This window comes from Apis florea, unplaced genomic scaffold, assembly GCF_048593485.1.
Source record: "Apis florea isolate Af1SG1 unplaced genomic scaffold, ASM4859348v1 contig_2272_pilon, whole genome shotgun sequence".
Lineage (NCBI taxonomy): Eukaryota > Metazoa > Arthropoda > Insecta > Hymenoptera > Apidae > Apis > Apis florea.
In genome coordinates, this window is record NW_028256549.1 from 6358394 (window position 1) to 6378200 (window position 19807).

The 19807-nt window shown below is 24.4% G+C and overlaps 2 protein-coding genes across 8 annotated transcripts; one reads left to right on the forward strand and one right to left on the reverse strand.

Annotated features, from left to right (window-relative positions):
• Window positions 1–9128: 9128 nt before the first annotated feature.
• TBC1d7 (TBC1 domain family member 7) lies at window positions 9129–11267 on the forward strand. 2 transcript variants are annotated; one of them, XM_012489559.3, is made up of 5 exons: window positions 9129–9647; window positions 9758–10107; window positions 10186–10470; window positions 10587–10716; window positions 10811–11267. In XM_012489559.3, exons 1-5 carry the CDS (start codon window positions 9606–9608, stop codon window positions 10895–10897), a joined length of 894 nt encoding a protein of 297 aa, XP_012345013.1. In that variant the 5' UTR covers window positions 9129–9605; the 3' UTR covers window positions 10898–11267. The 2 variants fall into 2 exon arrangements, with proteins under 2 accessions (XP_012345013.1, XP_086758967.1); XM_086902841.1 differs by having other exon boundaries at window positions 10587–10693.
• On the reverse strand, window positions 11070–19663 carry LOC100870158 (solute carrier family 71 member 1). 6 transcript variants are annotated; one of them, XM_003695921.4, is made up of 8 exons: window positions 19358–19524; window positions 16202–16425; window positions 15593–15994; window positions 15276–15497; window positions 14724–15007; window positions 14269–14572; window positions 13998–14154; window positions 11070–13278 (listed from the first exon to the last, which is right to left on the reverse strand). In XM_003695921.4, the coding sequence occupies exons 2-8, from the start codon at window positions 16334–16336 to the stop codon at window positions 13172–13174; spliced, it is 1611 nt and encodes a 536-aa protein (XP_003695969.1). In that variant the 5' UTR covers window positions 16337–16425; window positions 19358–19524; the 3' UTR covers window positions 11070–13171. The 6 variants fall into 6 exon arrangements, with proteins under 6 accessions (XP_003695969.1, XP_012345008.1, XP_086758963.1 ...); XM_012489554.3 differs by having other exon boundaries at window positions 14019–14154; window positions 19358–19498; XM_086902837.1 differs by lacking the exon at window positions 19358–19524 and adding an exon at window positions 17572–17778.
• Window positions 19664–19807: the final 144 nt, after the last annotated feature.

The following is a 19807-nucleotide window of genomic DNA, read 5'->3' on the forward strand; positions in this document are numbered from 1 at the left end:
TATAAAGTGCAAAGTATTAATATAAATCTAAAAAACTCCGATGTATTATTTCGAATGAATCGAAAGACTAACGTTAAAATCTTAAAATCATACGTCTTTTACATTTTCTTGCGAAATCGATCGAAACGCGTCGAGCGCAGAAATTCTTTGGTCTCCTCGCATTCACCTGCAGGAAATCCCATGATCGACCGGCACAATATTGCCTGCGTATAATACATAAAGCGCGCGCGCGATGCATACACATTGATAACTGCAGCGTGAATGCATGCTGCAATAACGTTGATGCAACTGGATATGTAAACGATGAGTATTGACGAGAATATCGGCCAGAGAAATCAAATGCGTTCTCAGCATCTGCGAAGAAACTTGGATTCGTGAAAAATGATTCAGCTTCTTGACACGTGTGTGAATAATTTTCAAGCGTAATTTATGATATAATAATTCGAGCATGCGTATGAAATATAAAAGAAAGTATTTGTATGGATAAGTGGAAACATAGAAGTGATAATTAAAGAAATTTATATTTTTACGCCAAACATTTTAACAAAGTATATTTTTCACACGTTATTAAAATATTATAACAGTTTGACGAGAAGTAAAAAGTAGAAATAATTGATTGAATTAGAGAAATGGATGAATCAGTAAGGATGTAGTTAATGATCACGTGGCGCTAGTATCGCGTCACTAGTTGTTACAACGTTAATTAGAAATTAAAGGATCTATTGCGATAGGAAAGTAACTCCACTAATTTGAGTAAAGAGACATCGATTAAAGATTCATTGAAGTAATTTCAGCTTTGTGAGTATACAAAAGCAAATCAAAATTTACGTGATAATGTATCCATATATCAAATTTTCAAAAATATTAAATTTTAGAAAAATTCACGAGACACCTTATCGATGTTGTATGGATATCCAAGTACATTTTTGAAGCTTGGAAAAACAGTGTCTGTGAAATCAGAGATTCTCTCTTACTCGTGCTAATTTTTACAATTTTTCACTTTGACGCGAATGTCAAACAAAATTTCGCAGTCATTACGAATAATCTCCTTTGATTTAGAGCATCCTTTGAAACATTACACTGTCAAAAATCGCAATTAATTAATGCGCATTTAATAACGCAAATTTCTTTCTTTTTTCTCTCTCTCTCTCTTTCTCTCTCTCCGTCATGGTCAGATAAAATCGTGCAAGTTTTCTATCGCGATCACTTCGTCGCGAGAAATTCGTTAACTGAGGTGGATCGGCGCATTAATGAAAGTTCAACTTTATCCACCGGCTAATTAACGGAATCATCCGTTGCCCGTCCATGAATATTTCGAAGGGACAAAAAATATTTTTGTAGCCGTGCCACAGTGTGACGAAACCTCGGCCAATATTTGCACACGCCGGGCCTGTTTGATCAGACAAATTGGTCGAATCCTGGTTAATATAATTAATTCGCGAGAAGAAGAAGATACTCTCGTTTTCTATTTATATTGTTGATTTTACCACGATCGTGCGTTAAAACTAATTTTTAATTAAAATTTATTTTGTGATCTTTGTAAAATAGAAAATATCACGATATACTATTTCGTAAATGTAAAGAAGTATTCTTAAGAATCAATTTGAAAGTAAATTCATGCAAGAAATTGTAGACAAATGTACAAGGTAATAACAAATATTTCAAAAAAATTGATTCAGTAACAATGAAAGAAATTCATTAAATAAGTACAGTCTTGGCTGGTTTCTCGGACTCGTCTGATTATAAACGTAACTATATCACTTTTCTGGCTAATAATATGTCTATACTACACGCTTAACTATAATGGTAACTATAAGTGGTTATACTACTTATCTATAACTTTTCTCGTTACTATTCTATGATTTGATTGTTTTATTTATATAATTGACGTGTTTTATTTAATTAATTATAATTATATATTCTACTTGATTGTATATGATTGAATTATTTTATTTATCCGATTCGATAGATTTATTGTATTATATTTCTAATCATATCGGAATATTCTATTTTATTCTATTATCTGACAATGACAATTCGCTTATTTGATTATCACTAGACGATTTTACTTGCCTGTAGATATTTATTTGTGCCATTTATCTGATTACGAATGTGCTTATATCACTCGTTTGTATGTAACGCAAATTTGAATGATATAAAATTCGCCGCATTTTGTGAATATCAAATAATACGTATGCTTTTATGTAATCTTTCTTTCATTCACTGATTCGCATTCTAAATATTTAATATTGTTACAAGCAATAACTGTAGAATGTCACGGGCAAATGAACCGAGGCACAGAAGATAATAACATCGGTTATGTCTTTGAAATTAAACATATCGATTAAACGAAGTTTGATATCGGAGCAGAGCGGACGTGTTATCCTCTTCTCTAATAATATTTAAATTAATTCTATAATAAACGAATTATTATCGTAATAAATAATTCTAATTAATGTTAAATTGTAATTAGTGTGTGAATAAAGTTATGGAAGAAAGATATGTCAAACTTACATTTTTTACATGCAAAATTCACTAGATTGATTAAAGTGCAGTTTTTCTTTAAGTAATTATAAGAGTAAAATTGTACGTAAACTATTAAAAATCTTCTTCTTGATTGATTTATAATTCTTATAAATCCATATATAAATTATTGTTACAATCGTATTCTTATTAATTGTTTTGTCGTATACAGTTTAAGACAAGAAAATGTTAAAGAAATAGCTTTTGTATTTTCTTCTTTTTTAACGCGATATTTTTATTTGATTGGCACGTGTTATATCGGTGTAATAAACACAGAGCCAAAACGAAATTTCTTTATGGCTGTCGACACACCTCCATGTCATCGATAACTATTCGTATTGTAAAATTTCTTCAATGAGAACCAATTAAATTTAAACCATTATGTATTGTTTAAATTTAAAATTAAAATTCTAAAATAAAATAAACTTGTAAATAATTTTGTTTTCTCGTGTGAAGATCTTTGCCTTGCTTTTTAAGAAATTTTTTTCAAATATTTTAAGAAAGGAATGAATTTATATTATTTATGCGCGTAATTCATTCGCGTGAAAAAAAATTTAAAATCTTTTCATCATCAGAATGCTAGTAATATCTTACTTTAATCGTGATAAAAATCGCAGAGGAATAATTTATTCTTATCTCTGAAACATCTATTTCCAGAAAGAACCCATTCGTGCAACGCACGAAATAAAAGAAACTACGATAGAAAAATCGTGCTGCTTATCTCTGGATATAATCTCGAAATTTATAGCAAATTACACTTGCCACACTTTTAATCATTGTTATGTGTTTTAATTACACAACTATATATTATAATTCGGATTTTGCTCGACGAACATGAATGTTTTCCGACGGTATCAAGTTTCTTTGAAATAACAACTTCGATATCTCATTCGATATCTAAACCGTTTGTGATATCGTTAAAGACGAATGTCATATATGTAAAAATTGTAAAATAAAAATATAGGATGTTCATATATTCGTGAGATGAATTCACTTCAATTGCTTATAATTTAATAAATAAGTCTCAATTATTTTAATGTATCAACTTTCATATTAAACATCTTAAAAGTATTTTATCTAATTTAGAATTTTTATATCTATATATTTTGTCAAAATCGAATTAATTTTACTATTACATATCCTTTCTAATAGAATATTTCAATAGACAGCATTAATTGTAACAAATACACGTGACAATTAAATTTGAGATTTGACGAATTTTTCTCTTGATCACAATTCAATATAATATTATAATAACACGAAACAAAATGTATTAATTATAAATAGATTAATTTTCAAAATAGGATTAATAATTTCAATTTCGAATGGATTAAAAATCGTATCAAGTCTAAAATCCACGTCAGAAATTACTTTGAGACGCAATATTAATAGAAATTAGTTACAAATGTAAACTACGTTTATAATAAGTTATTAATCCCAAAAGTATTAACTATTCTATCAGGCTTGATTTAATTTAAATGATAAAAACAAACGGTCAATCAATTGAATAAAATGCGAGTAATAAAATTTAAAGAGAGGGAGGAAGAAGAAGGAAAAGAGAGGTGAAAAAAGATAATGAAAGGAAGGAGACACGATCGATTGGAAGAAAACGGAAAGAAAAGAGGAATCGTGAGAATAGTAACGGCACGCTCGATGCCACTTTAGAAGCCTCCTATAGAATTCCACGGAGAAATGCCTCGCAGCATCCCAACAAACAGCAACAGTCCTCGCCCCTTTTCTGTCGGTGAACTTATCACGACCATCTCTCCTTTTCTCTTCCCCCCCCCCCCTCCTCTCCTTTTTCTCCTTTTACTTATCCCACTCCTGACCCACATGACCGCCGACTTATATCTGCTTCCAATTAAAAGAGCGGAATTGGATCGATTTGGATGGAAAAAAAAGCCGAAACCTCTTGAAATATATGAAGAAAAATCCATGTGTCGACAGAGGGTTAAAGGCATGTGAAAAATTCTTTCAGCTGGAAGCTGTTCTTGCCTTGTAACCTTTTTTCTTCCTCTCTATGGATATTTTTCTCTTTGATGCGATGTTGTTAATCGGTTGTAATGGAACATTCTAAAAAATTGCGAATGCTTTTCAAAATCCGAAAAATTTCGAGAATTGTAATTTTTGTAATTCGAATCGAGAATTATGTGTTATAAGAATTATAATTTATAAATAGACTTTAATACGTGACTTTATACCTTTTAATGTTATACTATTTTAATATTATATTAGAATGATCATGAAATCTGATTATAATTCTGTTTAAAATATAAAAAAATGTTATAAATGATGACTAAACTTTTGCAAATAATATTTTGAATTAATACGGCTGAAAGAATAAAATCTGAATAAGAAATTTGTTTCCGGATCATTATTCTAAATTTGAATATATAATTTTTTATAAATGCATAAAAATCCTTAATCCAGTTGTGACATTAATTTATTCTTATTTAACTAATAATAATCTAATTGAGTTTGTCTAATAATAATAATCTAAATAATAAATAGAATATTTATATGCAAAATTATATCTTTATAAATTATATTTTATAAACAATCTTTATAAAATTATATCTTTATATCTTTATAAATTATATCTATATAAATCGATATAAAAATTAACAGAAATAAATATTACCAAATTCCTCATGAATGCATAAACATTTATAATCTACTTTTAAAATTTTACTTACGATATTAATCCAATTATTCAAAATAGCTTAATTAAACATTTACCATCTTAACTCTTTCAAAGAATAATAATGAAATAACAAATATCTAAAATACAGATATCAAAAAACATGGAGTGTCTATCCATCGCAGCCAAAATCATTTAAAATATTTCATTAATATATATTCGAAAAAAAATTCATCATATATATAACCTATTTGATTTATTTAATGAATTAAACTTTAGAATAATCTCATTTATTGCCAACTGAAGTTGATGATTTTTTAAAAAAAAAAAAAATTTCTTATCCCAAAGGAGGAACGAAAGTGATGAAAGAAGTTAAAAAAAGAAGTCTAAGTACTAATATTAAACGACAACGTAACACGTCTCTCTCTCTCTCTCTCTCTCTCTCTCTCTCTCTCTCTCTCTCTCTCTCTCTCTCTCTCTCTCTCTCTCTCTTCCTTCTTTTCGATTCTTTCGAAGCGATAAATCGTGCAAAACCAAGCAAGAAATAATCCCTCGCAACGGATATATCCGCTTAATAACGAGAGGTTAGGATACAGTCGGATATTAAAGTCGAGTTCACTTTATCGAAATGGCCGGTTTACAAACTGCACTATCGGTATAACTCATAGCAGCCCTAAAACCGCGCCGTAGTAATAAAGGCCGGCCCTCGTCTTAATCATTGATATTAATCCCTTGCCTGATCCAACCTAAAACTCGGCAAATATTATGGAAACTTGCGTCATCGATAAATAAATTATTCATTATATTGACGTGTATACGTACATTATAATGTATATACATATTGAATAATTTTAATATTTCTAGTTCCAAATTAATGGAACAGGGCCAATTTTGAAGGTTAAATTTTAGATTTTAGAAAAATTCATTCTTTCTTGGATAAAATATTACTAATTTTCATATTATTTATAATAATGTTACTAATTACAATACTGGCCACAAGATATAAATTAAATCATCAGTCTGAAACTTTTTTTGTACAGGAAATTAAAAATTAATAAAAATAGACTAATATTTTTCAATTCTTGAATATAATATATATTTATATTCTTGTTATAGTATATATAAAAGTACATAGGATTTTATCTCTTTTAAAAATAATTATGTAAAATTTTATTTTATATAAAAAATTATTTTATTAATTAATTATTTTGAATGTTAATATATAAATGAAACCTAATTTTCTCACTATAGATACTATCAGTCTTTTTACCAACTAAAGTATTAATAAACTTAATTTTAAAAATTTTCACTTATAGAATTTAATAATCCAATATTTTTTAAATATTAATTCTTAAATATCAAAATCATCTTACAGCTTATTCTTTATTCAATAATTTTATCAAGTCAATAATATTTAAAATCACGATTCTTAATATTTTCTTAAATAAACGAAAAACACAAGTATATGCTTGAACGTTAAATGTTAATTAAAGATATAGTCGTATGAACGTTTCTTTCGAATACTATAAATTCTACAAAACTACTATTAATTTGGTTAAAAAATTGTATTGTTTAAATGAATCATAAGTCCACCATAACCATCAACATCATATTGCAAAGTTGCAGGCGCAATTTCACGCATAGTTAATATGGAATGAAGGGAGAAGAGAAAAAAAGACAAAAGAAGAGAAAAAAGAGAGAAAAAGAAAGAAGAAAAAAAGGGATGAAACGACACGAGATGTGAAAATTTAATTAGTAGGCTGCAATTACGAACATCACACTCATTTATATCATGAGTTTCGCATTGCACCATAAACGAAGTCTCGTAGTTGCACGCTTACATTAAAAGCTTGGAATTGCAAACACATTGCCATTTTGCATTCATTATTATTTGTGAATGAAATGAATCACAAAATAATATATCTAAACATCTAAACAGTCGATCGAAATATTTACAATATAAATTATTTACATATATATTTTCACATAACAAAAATATATTTTCAAATATATATAATTTTATTCAATTACATAATAAATAGTGACTATAGATTATCATATTTTTTATTATTATTCAAACTTTTTAAATTTTATTTCTTTTTATCACTTTTATATCTCATCTTTTATATCTTCTTATCACTATATATTAATTTCTTGTTGTACTTACTATTTTATTCTATTTTATTGAAAAATAGCTTATTTATTATAATGATTATTTTTTAATTTTCAAATCAAATTGAAAAATAGTTAATGGATTATAATTTTTATTATAATATAAAAAAATCTAAAAAGATATATATAAGAATATATATATATAAAAGAAATCTATTTATAAGGAATTGTATTTTTTTAATTTTTATTCTTTTTCTAGAAATCGAAAATATTAAACCAAGAATAAAATTAAATTTGAAAATTGAAATATCAATTTGAATATTATATATATAATATTATTAAATATAAATAATAATATAAATTCATAATACTTCACAATCTTTCTAGACCACAATACATAAATTATTAATTTAAAAGATAATCAAATAATTTAATTTCAAATTAAATATTGTACTCTAGTAGAATTATTATTTCAAATAAGATATGAATATCTTAATAAGATTAATGAAATAACTGAAATTTATGATTCTAGAGTATATCATTTTTCGATTACTTTCAATTAAACTATTAGCAAATTTTAAAATAAAAGATTTTCTAATGGAATATCCGAAGAATGCTTGAAATTTATTCTGTAATATATTTCACTAAAAATAAAATAGAAAATTAAATAATAGTTTGTTTTTTCATTGCGATGGCAGCACTATCTTGAAAACTATTGCTGATAGAAGAAATCTTCTGTATCAACAACAGAAAATTGCTAATTGACCCAAACAAAAAAAATAAATATCTTACAGAACTTTATATCACATATTCTCAAATATCAAAAAAGATTAAAGTATTTTTTATCTAACATATTATAATCTAACATAATATAAAATAAAAATCTATGTTTATATTTCATAAGTTTATAAGTATATAAGTTCATACTTCATAAATTCAAATTTTAAAAACTAAAATGAAAATTATCTATCCCTTTAATAAAATTTTTATCTACAAAAAATATAATCACGTTCGTAATTAGCTCATATTATTTTTTATAAAATCACATATTTAACGTAATACAATATCTAACGTAATGATTTTCGATAATCGAATGACATACTAACAATTTCGATTTATTAAAATTGAGAAGAAAGATATTCAACATTTTTATAAGTTAGAATGTATTAGATATGACACGTATCAATTTCGGAAAAGCTAAATTATAAAAAATGTTTTCAATGTTAATTTTGCATTGAACATAAAATTAAAATATATTACACAAATTACACAAATGTTCAATGTAAAAATAGACGTATTTAGGAAAGAAATATATGAAAATATATATAAAATATATACATATATATGAATTGATTATAATGATTTAGATATTTTCATCTCTACGTAAATAAAAAAAGTTAAAATAAAAATAAAAAATTAAAATAAATAAAATCTTACCATATTTGCATAAAAATTGTCAGATTATCTTTAATATATGCAAAAACTATTACACTTTCAAAGCTTATCTTTCAATTAAACTATCAAATCTATCAAAAAAACATTGAGGTCTGATTTAATAATTAAATAAACACATATTAATTAAATTAGGTTTAATAATAAATAATCTATAATTAACCAACCATAATATTTTGTTAATAAAAATTTTATGTAATTATACACTTTTGCAGATGAAGTGCAAAAATTTTCATAGACTGATAACATGACATTATAATGCGCATTGATTCGTCTTGTTTTTAAATTTTGACAGCTTTTTGATTAAAATAATATAGTTTTTTATTCATTTGAGCTACGCGATAATCGAAATATTTTATATATATATATATAAATTTTTAAATTAAAAAAATTAAAAAATATTCTGAGATTAGTATTGCGAGAATATTACTCCTGAAACAGGAGTTGATCTCGAAAATATAATTGAATTGAATACTCATATTTATATAAATTATAGAAAGTATACCAAACATTTTTTAATTTTTTATACAATCAAGTTTCAGAATATAGAGAACAAAATCCCTATAATTATTGATATTATTGTACAATCAGATTTCAAAATATAGAGGACAAACTCCCTATTAGATATATTATTGTATATCTTATTTGTAATATCGATATTTAAGTTGTATTTATATATTATTACTTATACGAATCTGATTTTACATAATAAGAAATAAATTTATTAATAAATATAAGCATTTAAAGAAAATAAAATTAAAATCAAAAAAAAGACGTAAAAACATTTACACATTTTTTTATATTTCCTAAATATTTTAATTTAAATACGGGAAAATGATTTGAAATAATAAATAATTGTTCATAAATTTGGTAAAAAATGACTGACGAACGAAATTTTCGTTCATCTTATTATGAAAAGGTATATTTAAACTTATATTAAACATTTCTTATGATTTTAGGTTAGAAAAAAATAAAATATTACAAATAACTAAAAGTATATTATTCATCAATTAAATAATTAAAATATAGGTAGGATTTCGTAGCGTTGAAGAAAAAAGATCTTTGGAAATATTACTTAAAGAACGTCCTTTTGATAAAGCAAAACTGAAACAGTTCTGCTTACGATTTACAGTTCCTGCTATATATAGAAATTTTCTTTGGAAAGTATTACTGGATATAATACCAGTTTATGTAGAAAGTCATGAATTTATAATAAGTCAAAGAAAAGCAGAATTTCAGGATCTACAAAAAGCCTTAAAAATTGCAAAGATTTTAGATGATTATACAAAACCTCATTTAATGTTTCTCACTATGTGGTTATTACGTACTAGAAGAGCAAAACTTGATATGAATACTCAATTAGAATTTCCTTTACATAGGTCTTTAATTTTTTATTAAATATAATTATTAATCATAACTTATTAAAATATTATATTCATTAATTATTCTTGTTTTAGAGCAATGAATAGAATGGCTGAAACATTATGGCACATTGTTGATATAGATTCATATGAAGAAAAGCTTGTAGATACATATTGGATTTTATGTGGATTTTTAGATCAAGTACAAAAATTTCATAAAGAAATTAATAGATTACAAGAATGTACTTGTACTTTATTGGAAAGAGAAGATCCAGAATTATATAAGCATCTTGTTAAAATAGAAGCACTTTATAATATTCCATATGACATTTGGTTTTCTTCATGTTTTGCAGGAACAATATCCAATGGTTCTATTGCAAAGTATATATATATGTTATATATATATATATATATATATATTATGTATTAATTATGTAATTAATGTATTTAAAATAAAAAAAATATATCATAAAATATATATTATTTATTTGTTACAGAATATGGGATAAAATAGCTGTAGGTGCATATAGAATTTTAATCTTTGTTACTGTAGTTACTTTAACAACTCTAAGAAGACTTCTAATGAGATGTGAAAATATTGATGGTATTTTAGATACAATTGCTAATGTATGAAAATATCTATATTAAAAATATCATATATATTTATTCATATAAGTATGAAATGCAAAAAATTAATTTTAAATAAATCTTTTTATTCTAGATAACAGAAGAAACTTCTGAAGTAATTGTTAACAAAGCAATTGAATCTTGGCAACAGAGTGGTTCAACATTAACAACTATTTCATAAAGTATTTGAGAAAATTCTTATAAGCAAAATTGTAATAAAATACGATCATATTATAAAGTAATTATAAAGTAATTGTATTGTATAAGTATTATAAAGTAATTGAATAAAGTATGAATATTAAATTTAATTATTTTCAAATAAATATAAATATTTGTGTATCTATAGAATATGCTTTTTTATATTTTAAAAATAATTATTTTTATTAATGCATTCATCATACATTGTACATATACAATTATTGAGGTGTTAAGTCTTAAACTGGACTTTATTTTATATTATTATTCTTTTGTTTCTTTTGCAATGTTATATTACAATAATTAATGTATTTCAGTGTGTAAGAGCAAATTTTAATAAATATCTTTCAAATCAAGCAGAAATATAAAATTATTGCATGTTGTATCTATATTCTCCAAGAAATCTAATGTAAATAATTTATTGTATATTCTCAAAATTTTTGTTGAATATTTTTTTTATTATCAGACTCAATATTTCTAATAATTCTTGTATATATTTATTGTACAATTATAATGGAATTTCATTCCACAATTAATCTTAACAGTGATATAAAAAGAAGATTACACTTCGATATGCATAGCATTTTCTCAATGCTAGAATTGATTCCAAACGGAATAGTACTAATTGAAAATTTTTTTTATACAAATTGAGTTTATTTTCATTTATTTGAGTTTTTACAAAAAAAATTTTATAGTGCAATTTATTTACATCTTTTCTGATTAAAAAATATTATTCTTGGAGAAAAGTGAGATCATACAAAATTTTATTTTTTGCTCACGCATTGCACCATAATTTCATTTCAAATTCCTACTATTTTCTAATGTTACAACTCTTAAATAGATTTTCTGTTACTAGTCATTCTTTTTTCAATGGGATTTGAGCATGCTCTTTTATTGTTAATTAATTCATAATAAATGATGGCAATTTTATATACATAACTGAAAAAAATTATAAATAACGAAACTATATTCGTTTCAAAATCTTATAATATGTTATAAAATCATAATGATGTGCAAATTTTAAATTAAAATCAAAATTCATTGATTTTAATTCAGACAGATTAAATTTCAAATTCAGAGAGTTATTTAGGCTATAGTAATGCATACAGTTTTGCAGATATTAATTTTTTTTATAAAATACAAGTAAAATGCACAAATATACTATGCTATTGTATTATGTTAACATCAATGACTCCAATTTATAACATGCATATTTTAACATTTGAGGAATACCATTAAGCACTCAATTAATAATGTTTGTAACATTATTGATCAAGATTTACCACTCAAATGGCAAAGTATAATTTTATGTAATGCATAGTTTTTTTTTTTTCTTTTTGATTAAGGCCATTCATTCTGTTGATGTCTAATTATTAAAATAAATATTTTATGCAAAGAAAATAGTTAACATACTTTACAAACATCAGCTAACTTTTACTAGATATTATATGCAATTAGAAACTTATTTCCTATTTCAGCTATGTAAAGTTTCATTTACAACGTTTTTTTAACATTTTTTTTTCGCAACTATTGCACTTTTTTTTCCTCGTTAAATCAAAGATATATTTAAAACAAAGGAATGCATAAAAAATAAAACAAAAAACGCAAATAAATATGTTGTTTGCCAACTTACAAAAGTGTTATAGAAAATATCTTAAACTGAAGATTCATGATACTTGTGATCAAAGTAACAAGTGCTCTTTCCTAAATTAAAAAAGTTGTTGCCTTTTATATGATCTTAATAAGCGATGAATAATATACATGATAAAAAATGACTTTTGCATAAAAAGTTACAATTTTTTGTTATAAGTCTAATAAAAATACTGATTATAACTTTCATTCGTTTTATCGCTTTATGCATCGACAAGCTACACAAACTAGGAGTCACTGATAAATGATATCCAATGTTTGACTTGGTACAAGTTAATATTATAATTTCTTTTTTCTGGAAAAAGTGAAAATTCAACTTTTTATATAACAAAATTCCTAAAAAAATATTGAACGTAATGTTCAACCTAAATGTCATCAAAACAAGCACTGCTCGTAAAAACTCATAACCTAAACATTAAGTGGATTGATAATCCTCATATCAATCTCAGTTATTGACTTAAAGATATAATATAATACAATATAGACAGTTTTCTTTTTCTTAAAGTCTGTGTGTAGTAGGTGCACTTGATAGTAACCATTTCTCTAACTATAGAGTTTCGTCATGAAGGTACTTTTTTTTTTTTTTTTTTTTTTTTTTTTTTCACAATAGCTATAGAGCAGCCGAATTGCAATTGTCGACTAGAGGTGACAGCGGCCCTATTTTTCCTTTCCCACTTCCCAATTTGTCTCCTTCATAATGTACATCCAAGGATAAACCTTAAATTACAACAAAATTTTAATATAAATATGTACATATAAATATATGAATATGCGTATGTAAACACGCGTATGATACATACGAAAAATTCTTATTGAATTATATGTATATATGTTATATAAAATATAGATGTATTTTAATTATATTAATAATTAAATACAATAGTTTTGGAATGAGCAATCTCATTTTTACTTTTTTAAGTTTTTTAAAATCAATTCTATTATTTATATTTAATAAGTCATCACAAATAGAAATATATGAGTTTCATAATATAATCTACAATCCATCAGCAATAAATAATAGTATAATTAAATAATGGGTTCTATTAAAAAATAAAATAATTTATCTATCAATAAAAATTTATTTTTGATTAATTAGTATTACTGATAGATTGTTGTCATTTTTTTAATGACGCATACACATAATATTACATATATTGAAATATCATACGTATATATATATATAAAATCATGATCTTATTTTCATTAAAAAAATGGAATTTAATTTTAAAAAATATCAATTCTGTCTAATTAACTGTAAAAAGATTCATTTCTTGATTATTTGTTTAATTATTTGTTAATTATATAAAAATGATATAAAAAATAATATATTATTATTAATTATTATTGTTAATTTAAAATAATTTTAAATCTTAATTTTAAACCCACCACCAAAAAATACATCTGAATTTTAACATAACTGACAACCTTTAACGTACATTTCTGATATGCGTATTTACCGGAGGGCCTCCGGGAGGTGGATGGATGATGTATTGGACCTGTTGGCATTGTGTTTGATTCCGGTATAAATGCAGCTACTAGTAATGCACATATCACAAGTAATGCACCAAACACAAATGGTGGTCCTGGTACAAGCTAAAAATATTAATAATAATAATTTTAGATTAAATAATTAATTAAACGACTAATCATCAATAATTAATTATTAATAAATATTTCTTAAAAATTATTTGTTTTGTTAAAATTTACCTGGGTTACTATCTGTGGCATAATATCAAGATGTTGCGTGGCAGTTCCTGTTTTATTATTTTCCTCTAATGGGGATGATTTTGCAGGAAGGGAAGGAGAATTATCGTTGAGATCAACGCGAAAGAGATAAAAGATTACTCCAAACATTGCTGGACCAAGACCATTACATAATCCACGCATTCCAGTTACCATGCCTTGTACCAAACCCTGCTTGTCTGCATCAGAATGCATGGATATGAATGCAGAAATTGCAGGATATGTAATACTTGATACTGCAGCAAGTACTCCAGCTGCCCACATCATCCTTAAAATTAAAAAAATATTGAACAGAATTCATAAAAATCTTTTTTCATTAAAAATATATTGCAACAAAATATAATATTTTTTTTATATTTTACTTCAAAAATTAAAAGTTTATAAAGTTATAAACATTTATAAACAAGACAAAATATTACCATGTTTGTGAACCGAAGCCAAACCACATAAGTTGTAACATCTCAAATAAAAGACCTAACATTATGGTGTGTTTACTGCCAAGTGTTCTTATTAAAGGACCCAAGACACTTTGAGCTCCGACGCTTAAAATTCCCACCACAGCAATAAAAATTGCTACCATTAAAGCAGTAAATCCCATAACTTTAGTCAAATAGACAAATATACAACTATACTGTCCTGCTTCAGGAAGATAGCTCAGGAACACAGTAATACACAACATTAAAATAGTATGATCTTTGCCAACCTAAAATATCACATTACATGAATAAAATAAAATATCTAAAATATCAATTACATTCAAATTTTTATTTTAATCATCTTATAATTATTATTCTATAAAATTATAATATTATTTATGTAGCATTAATTTAAACATTTTATTTTTTGTTTAAAATAGAATGCAAGAAATTCATATTAATCAAAAGATATTTATTTTTAAATATGATTTCATTAATTTGAAATGATTTTAAATATATAAATTTTTTTTATATATAATATAAAAAATTATTTACCTTTCCAAGATAAGCAAAAGGATCTGCCTGCTCCCAAGATATAGGTGCCGGTGGACGAGCTTTTTCAGGCAAACTTTCAGGTACAGCCACTAATATAAAAAACACATCCAACACTGCAATAGCAGTTGCTAATGCAACTACAAGATTCTCTCCATATTCTTTCATAATATAATCTCCTAATGCTGGACTTATTACCATACTTGCAGCAAAAGTTGCTGATACCTAAAAAAATTGAATTTATTTTAAAAAATAGATATTATAAATTATTTATTATTATATTACAAATTTTGTAAAAAAATTAATAATGAGATACTAACCATACCATATGCTGGAGATCTTTGATGCTCTTCAGTAACATCAGCAACATATGCAAACACCACTGAAAATGTGCAAGCAAAGACACCACTGATGGAGATCATAGCAAAAAACCACCATGTATTAATACTCATTAGAGGAATCGGCGCACATGTAAAGGCTACTGTGATGAGTAAAAAGAATTTTCGACCCCATACATCAGATAAAGCACCAATTAATGGTGCAGAAAGAAATGATAAGATTCCTTTAATGCCCATTATCAAACCATTCATCAGGAACGTATGATTTGGAAATGTGATATTTAATACAGAGATAACAGGCATGGTTAATAAACCCCATGCAAAAAATTCCAAAAATATTACAACCAGAGCATGGTACACACTTGCCTCTCCAATACCGGAACTCTGTAAAATAAAAATAATAAAACATATAAATTTATTCTTCTTGTATTATTAATATTAAACAGTTCATAAGCAGCCATGATATCTATTTGCTATACCCAGTAAATATGAAATAGTAAAAAGATCATTTTTATACAAATATAATGATATCAGAAGTTTGTTTTTAATTTACCAAAAACTATAAGCATTTTGCAAATTGTGACAGCTGACCTTAAGATGTCTGTAGCATTGCTGAGCAAATGTAAGAGGAGGTGTGAGTTTAGCAATAGCATGTTCTTGGCTGTTGTGAATTTCAGAACAAGAGGGGCCCAGGCCCTCTGCTCCACCTTTTGCCCCAGGGGGCATGACCCCTAAGAAGTGCTACTATATATATTTCTTTCCATATTATGATCCTACCAATTTTTCATTTATCAGTTGTTCAGTTCCATATAATACTGTAATGAATAACCATGACTTAGAATTATCTCAATTTTGCATCTTTAAATATTCAATCTAATTTTCACAAATAATTTATTATTATTTTATATTTCTTTAATTATAACTTTTGTATTAACTCTTATTTAAAACTCTATTTTTGTTATACTATTTTGTGAATGTACTTAATTTACTTTTGCATATATATATTTTTTATTATATCACATTTTGTTTAAGAAACAATCTTTGCATATTCTTATTATTTTTATAATTTTTATGATTACAAATTTATAGATTATATTATTCTCAATTATATACATATGAAATAATTTAATTAATTGCAACAAGCTTCTTTCTTATTTTCATAATATAAACTAATTTCCTTTAATTTCCATAATTTGTGCAATTAACAAAAAGTTAAAAATTATGTTAGGAATACATAGTATGATTTATTTATTATAATTTATTTTTTATTTAATTTATAATTTTATTTATAATTTTACAAATATTTATCATTATAATTTTTACTTTTGCTTAATTTTTGTTTTTTTTTTTTTTTTTTTTTTGGTGGATTTCTTCCACTAAAACATAAATCTGTTTATTCATAAGCATAAATCTGTTCTTTATTTCTCTTTTTACATTTCTCAGCAATATAAAGACACAAGATCTCTTAAATATATAAAATATTATGCCAAAATTAAAATTGAATAAAATTTATATGTGAACATATATCTTAAAAATATACTTTTTTGTCTGTGTACAGCATTTTTAAAACATTTTGAAATTCTTATCACATTATAATCTATATTTTTTAAGGGCAGCTTGTTTAAAAAGCACTACATTGTTAACAAATTAAAATCCAAAAAAATTTCAAAGATTTCTTTCTTTTTATGTAGTGCCATTTGAACATTTGTCTTCGAACTTTTCTTCTTTTTTAAAAAAAACTGTCATGTTTTTATCACACATGATTCAATTTATTATTTATTATCTAATAAGTAATGCGATAAGATTTTTAAAAAAAGCTATTATTCAGCAGATCATATATAATTTTCTTAACATTAAAAATTGTCATAAGAAATAATCTCTGACATTTAAATTTTCCATAAAACTTGTACATTAAAATGTTAAATTAATATCTATTATAAAATAGTACAATCAGTAATAACCAATATATCGGATAAAATGATTTCTCTCGTATTTGATATTTCTTAATGTCATAACTTATTGTCAACATCTCTTCATTAAGATTCTCGAAAATACATGTTAGCATAATAGTTATATAACTTTTTTACTACTTCACTCTTATTTTTTTCAATGTAATTATCAAAAATTTTGAATAAAAATCTAAATCACTGCATTGCAACTATATCACCAAACCCCACTTTTTACGACATCTAGCTATCGTTCTTTCATCACTTTAGATTGAATCTAACCTAAAAATCTAGTAAAATGAAGTGATATTTTGTGTTCTTGAATATATATAAGTTATATTGGAACAAAAAATTAACCAATTTTAGAAAATGTTACATGATTATAAATTTCTTTCATTATTTTGTATTTAAAAAAAATTATACGAATTACACGTTATTGGCAACTGATCAATATGCGCAAGTATATTCGAAGAACTTTAGATATATAATATTGCTAATATAAAAAAGAAATTATGAATTTAATGTGTTTTTAATAAAACACGAAAATATTTTGGAACAGGATAAAATATATTTATTTTTATAAATGCACGATTTATGTGATTCTTGATAAATCATAATCATATGTTAAATTCCATGTTTTCTATATTTTTAAATGATTATAAATGTAATCTCAAAAATTATTATAAATTAATAATATAAATACTTTTTTACATTCGTAATTAAAACTTATATAAATTTGTAATAAATTATGTTGTTTTTATAAGCATATATATATTTTTTTTTTTTTCTATTTTGAAATCAAATATTTGTTTCTTTTTTTCTCTCTCTTATTAAATATTTATACTAAATATTGTATTTTTTTTAAATATATTTTTTATAGAATGTTTTAACAAAAACAAGAAAACATCAAAAAATAAAAGAGATACAAATTAAAATATTTTCTATAAAATTTAACATGAAACATACATTATTTTTTTTATATTATAATTTATCAAATTTTTATTTTGATAAATTTTAATTAATCAAAAAAGTAGAAAACAATAAAAAAAGAAAGTAATATTTAAATAAAATCAATTTTTTGTATATTTATAAAATGATTATAAATATTCTTTTAAATAAAAAATATAATATAATTGAAAAAAAATAATAAATATTTTATATTTTAATACATGAAAAACATTTTAAGTCATTTTATAAAATTAAAATGAAATAAAGAAGCTGGTTGCAAGTTTTTGATTAATTATAAAATATTCAGAAATTTGAACAAAAGTTCAAATCATTTAATACTTAACTTCAAATCATTTAATATTTAAATATTAATAAGATTATTATTATATTAATGTCTTGTTCTCCATTTAAAAAGAATCATAAGAAATACAAGATTAAAATAAAAGCATATAAAATTATTATACTTTTAAAAAATTTAATTAAATTTATCTATGAAAAATATGTAAATTATATTTTGTAACAATTCTCTATATAAAAATGAACTTTAAATATATATATGTACGAAAATGAATAAAAACTTAATTGTATATTAATGTTATAATTATTATTATATTAATTATAAAATATCACACAATTTTTGTATTGATGAAAATTTTCATAAACGAGTTGCGCTTTGTAAAACTTTTTAATTCATTGTTATAATTCATTGTCAAAAAAAAAAAATAATTGTCGTTAGAATTTATCATGCACCGAGCAAAAAATTGTACTTTAAATATGAAATCAGAAAAAATATATAAAAAAAAATGAAAATAACTTAAAAATCTAATAGATATTAAACTAAATATTTTAATACCGTAATGACCCCATCCTTAATAATGAATTTTCGGCTTCGTACGATCATGCCCACGACCTTCTTTGAGACCTTGGCGGGCATATTCACGCACTGCGCGCACAGACTCTTCCGTTTTTTCAGTTTCATTAATTTCTAAAAATTCGATGACACTGTGCGAGTCATTTTTCTGTGATATTCTCACACAAGCACAAAAAGCGTTATTAGCTTTAAATCTTTATAGTTGTATCTACATAATGTAACAATTCATAGTTAACCATGTCCGCAGGCTACTACAGACTATCAGGTGAGTGTAATATATTTCATAAAGAATATAGAATAGAAAGTAACCAATGTAGAAATTGCATGCGACGAAAGTGCCACCAAGTAGTAATATGAAGAAACATCATTGATATATCTTTATCTCATTAACAAGTTTTAGTTTCATAATAATTTCATACACATAAAAAAATA

Excerpts from the sequence above, each read along its gene's own strand:
- TBC1d7 (XM_012489559.3), top strand. The coding sequence starts at position 9,606 with ATGACTGACGAACGAAATTTTCGTTCATCTTATTATGAAAAG. Across the intron at positions 10,471-10,586 it reads TCCAATGGTTCTATTGCAAA|AATATGGGATAAAATAGCTG; the intron begins GTATATATATAT and ends TATTTGTTACAG. Across the intron at positions 10,717-10,810 it reads TTTTAGATACAATTGCTAAT|ATAACAGAAGAAACTTCTGA; the intron begins GTATGAAAATAT and ends TTTTTATTCTAG.
- LOC100870158 (XM_003695921.4), bottom strand. The coding sequence starts at position 16,336 with ATGCCCCCTGGGGCAAAAGGTGGAGCAGAGGGCCTGGGCCCCTCTTGT. Across the intron at positions 15,008-15,275 it reads CTTTTGCTTATCTTGGAAAG|GTTGGCAAAGATCATACTAT; the intron begins GTAAATAATTTT and ends GTGATATTTTAG. Across the intron at positions 13,279-13,997 it reads TAAATACGCATATCAGAAAT|GTTTATCCTTGGATGTACAT; the intron begins GTACGTTAAAGG and ends TTGTAATTTAAG.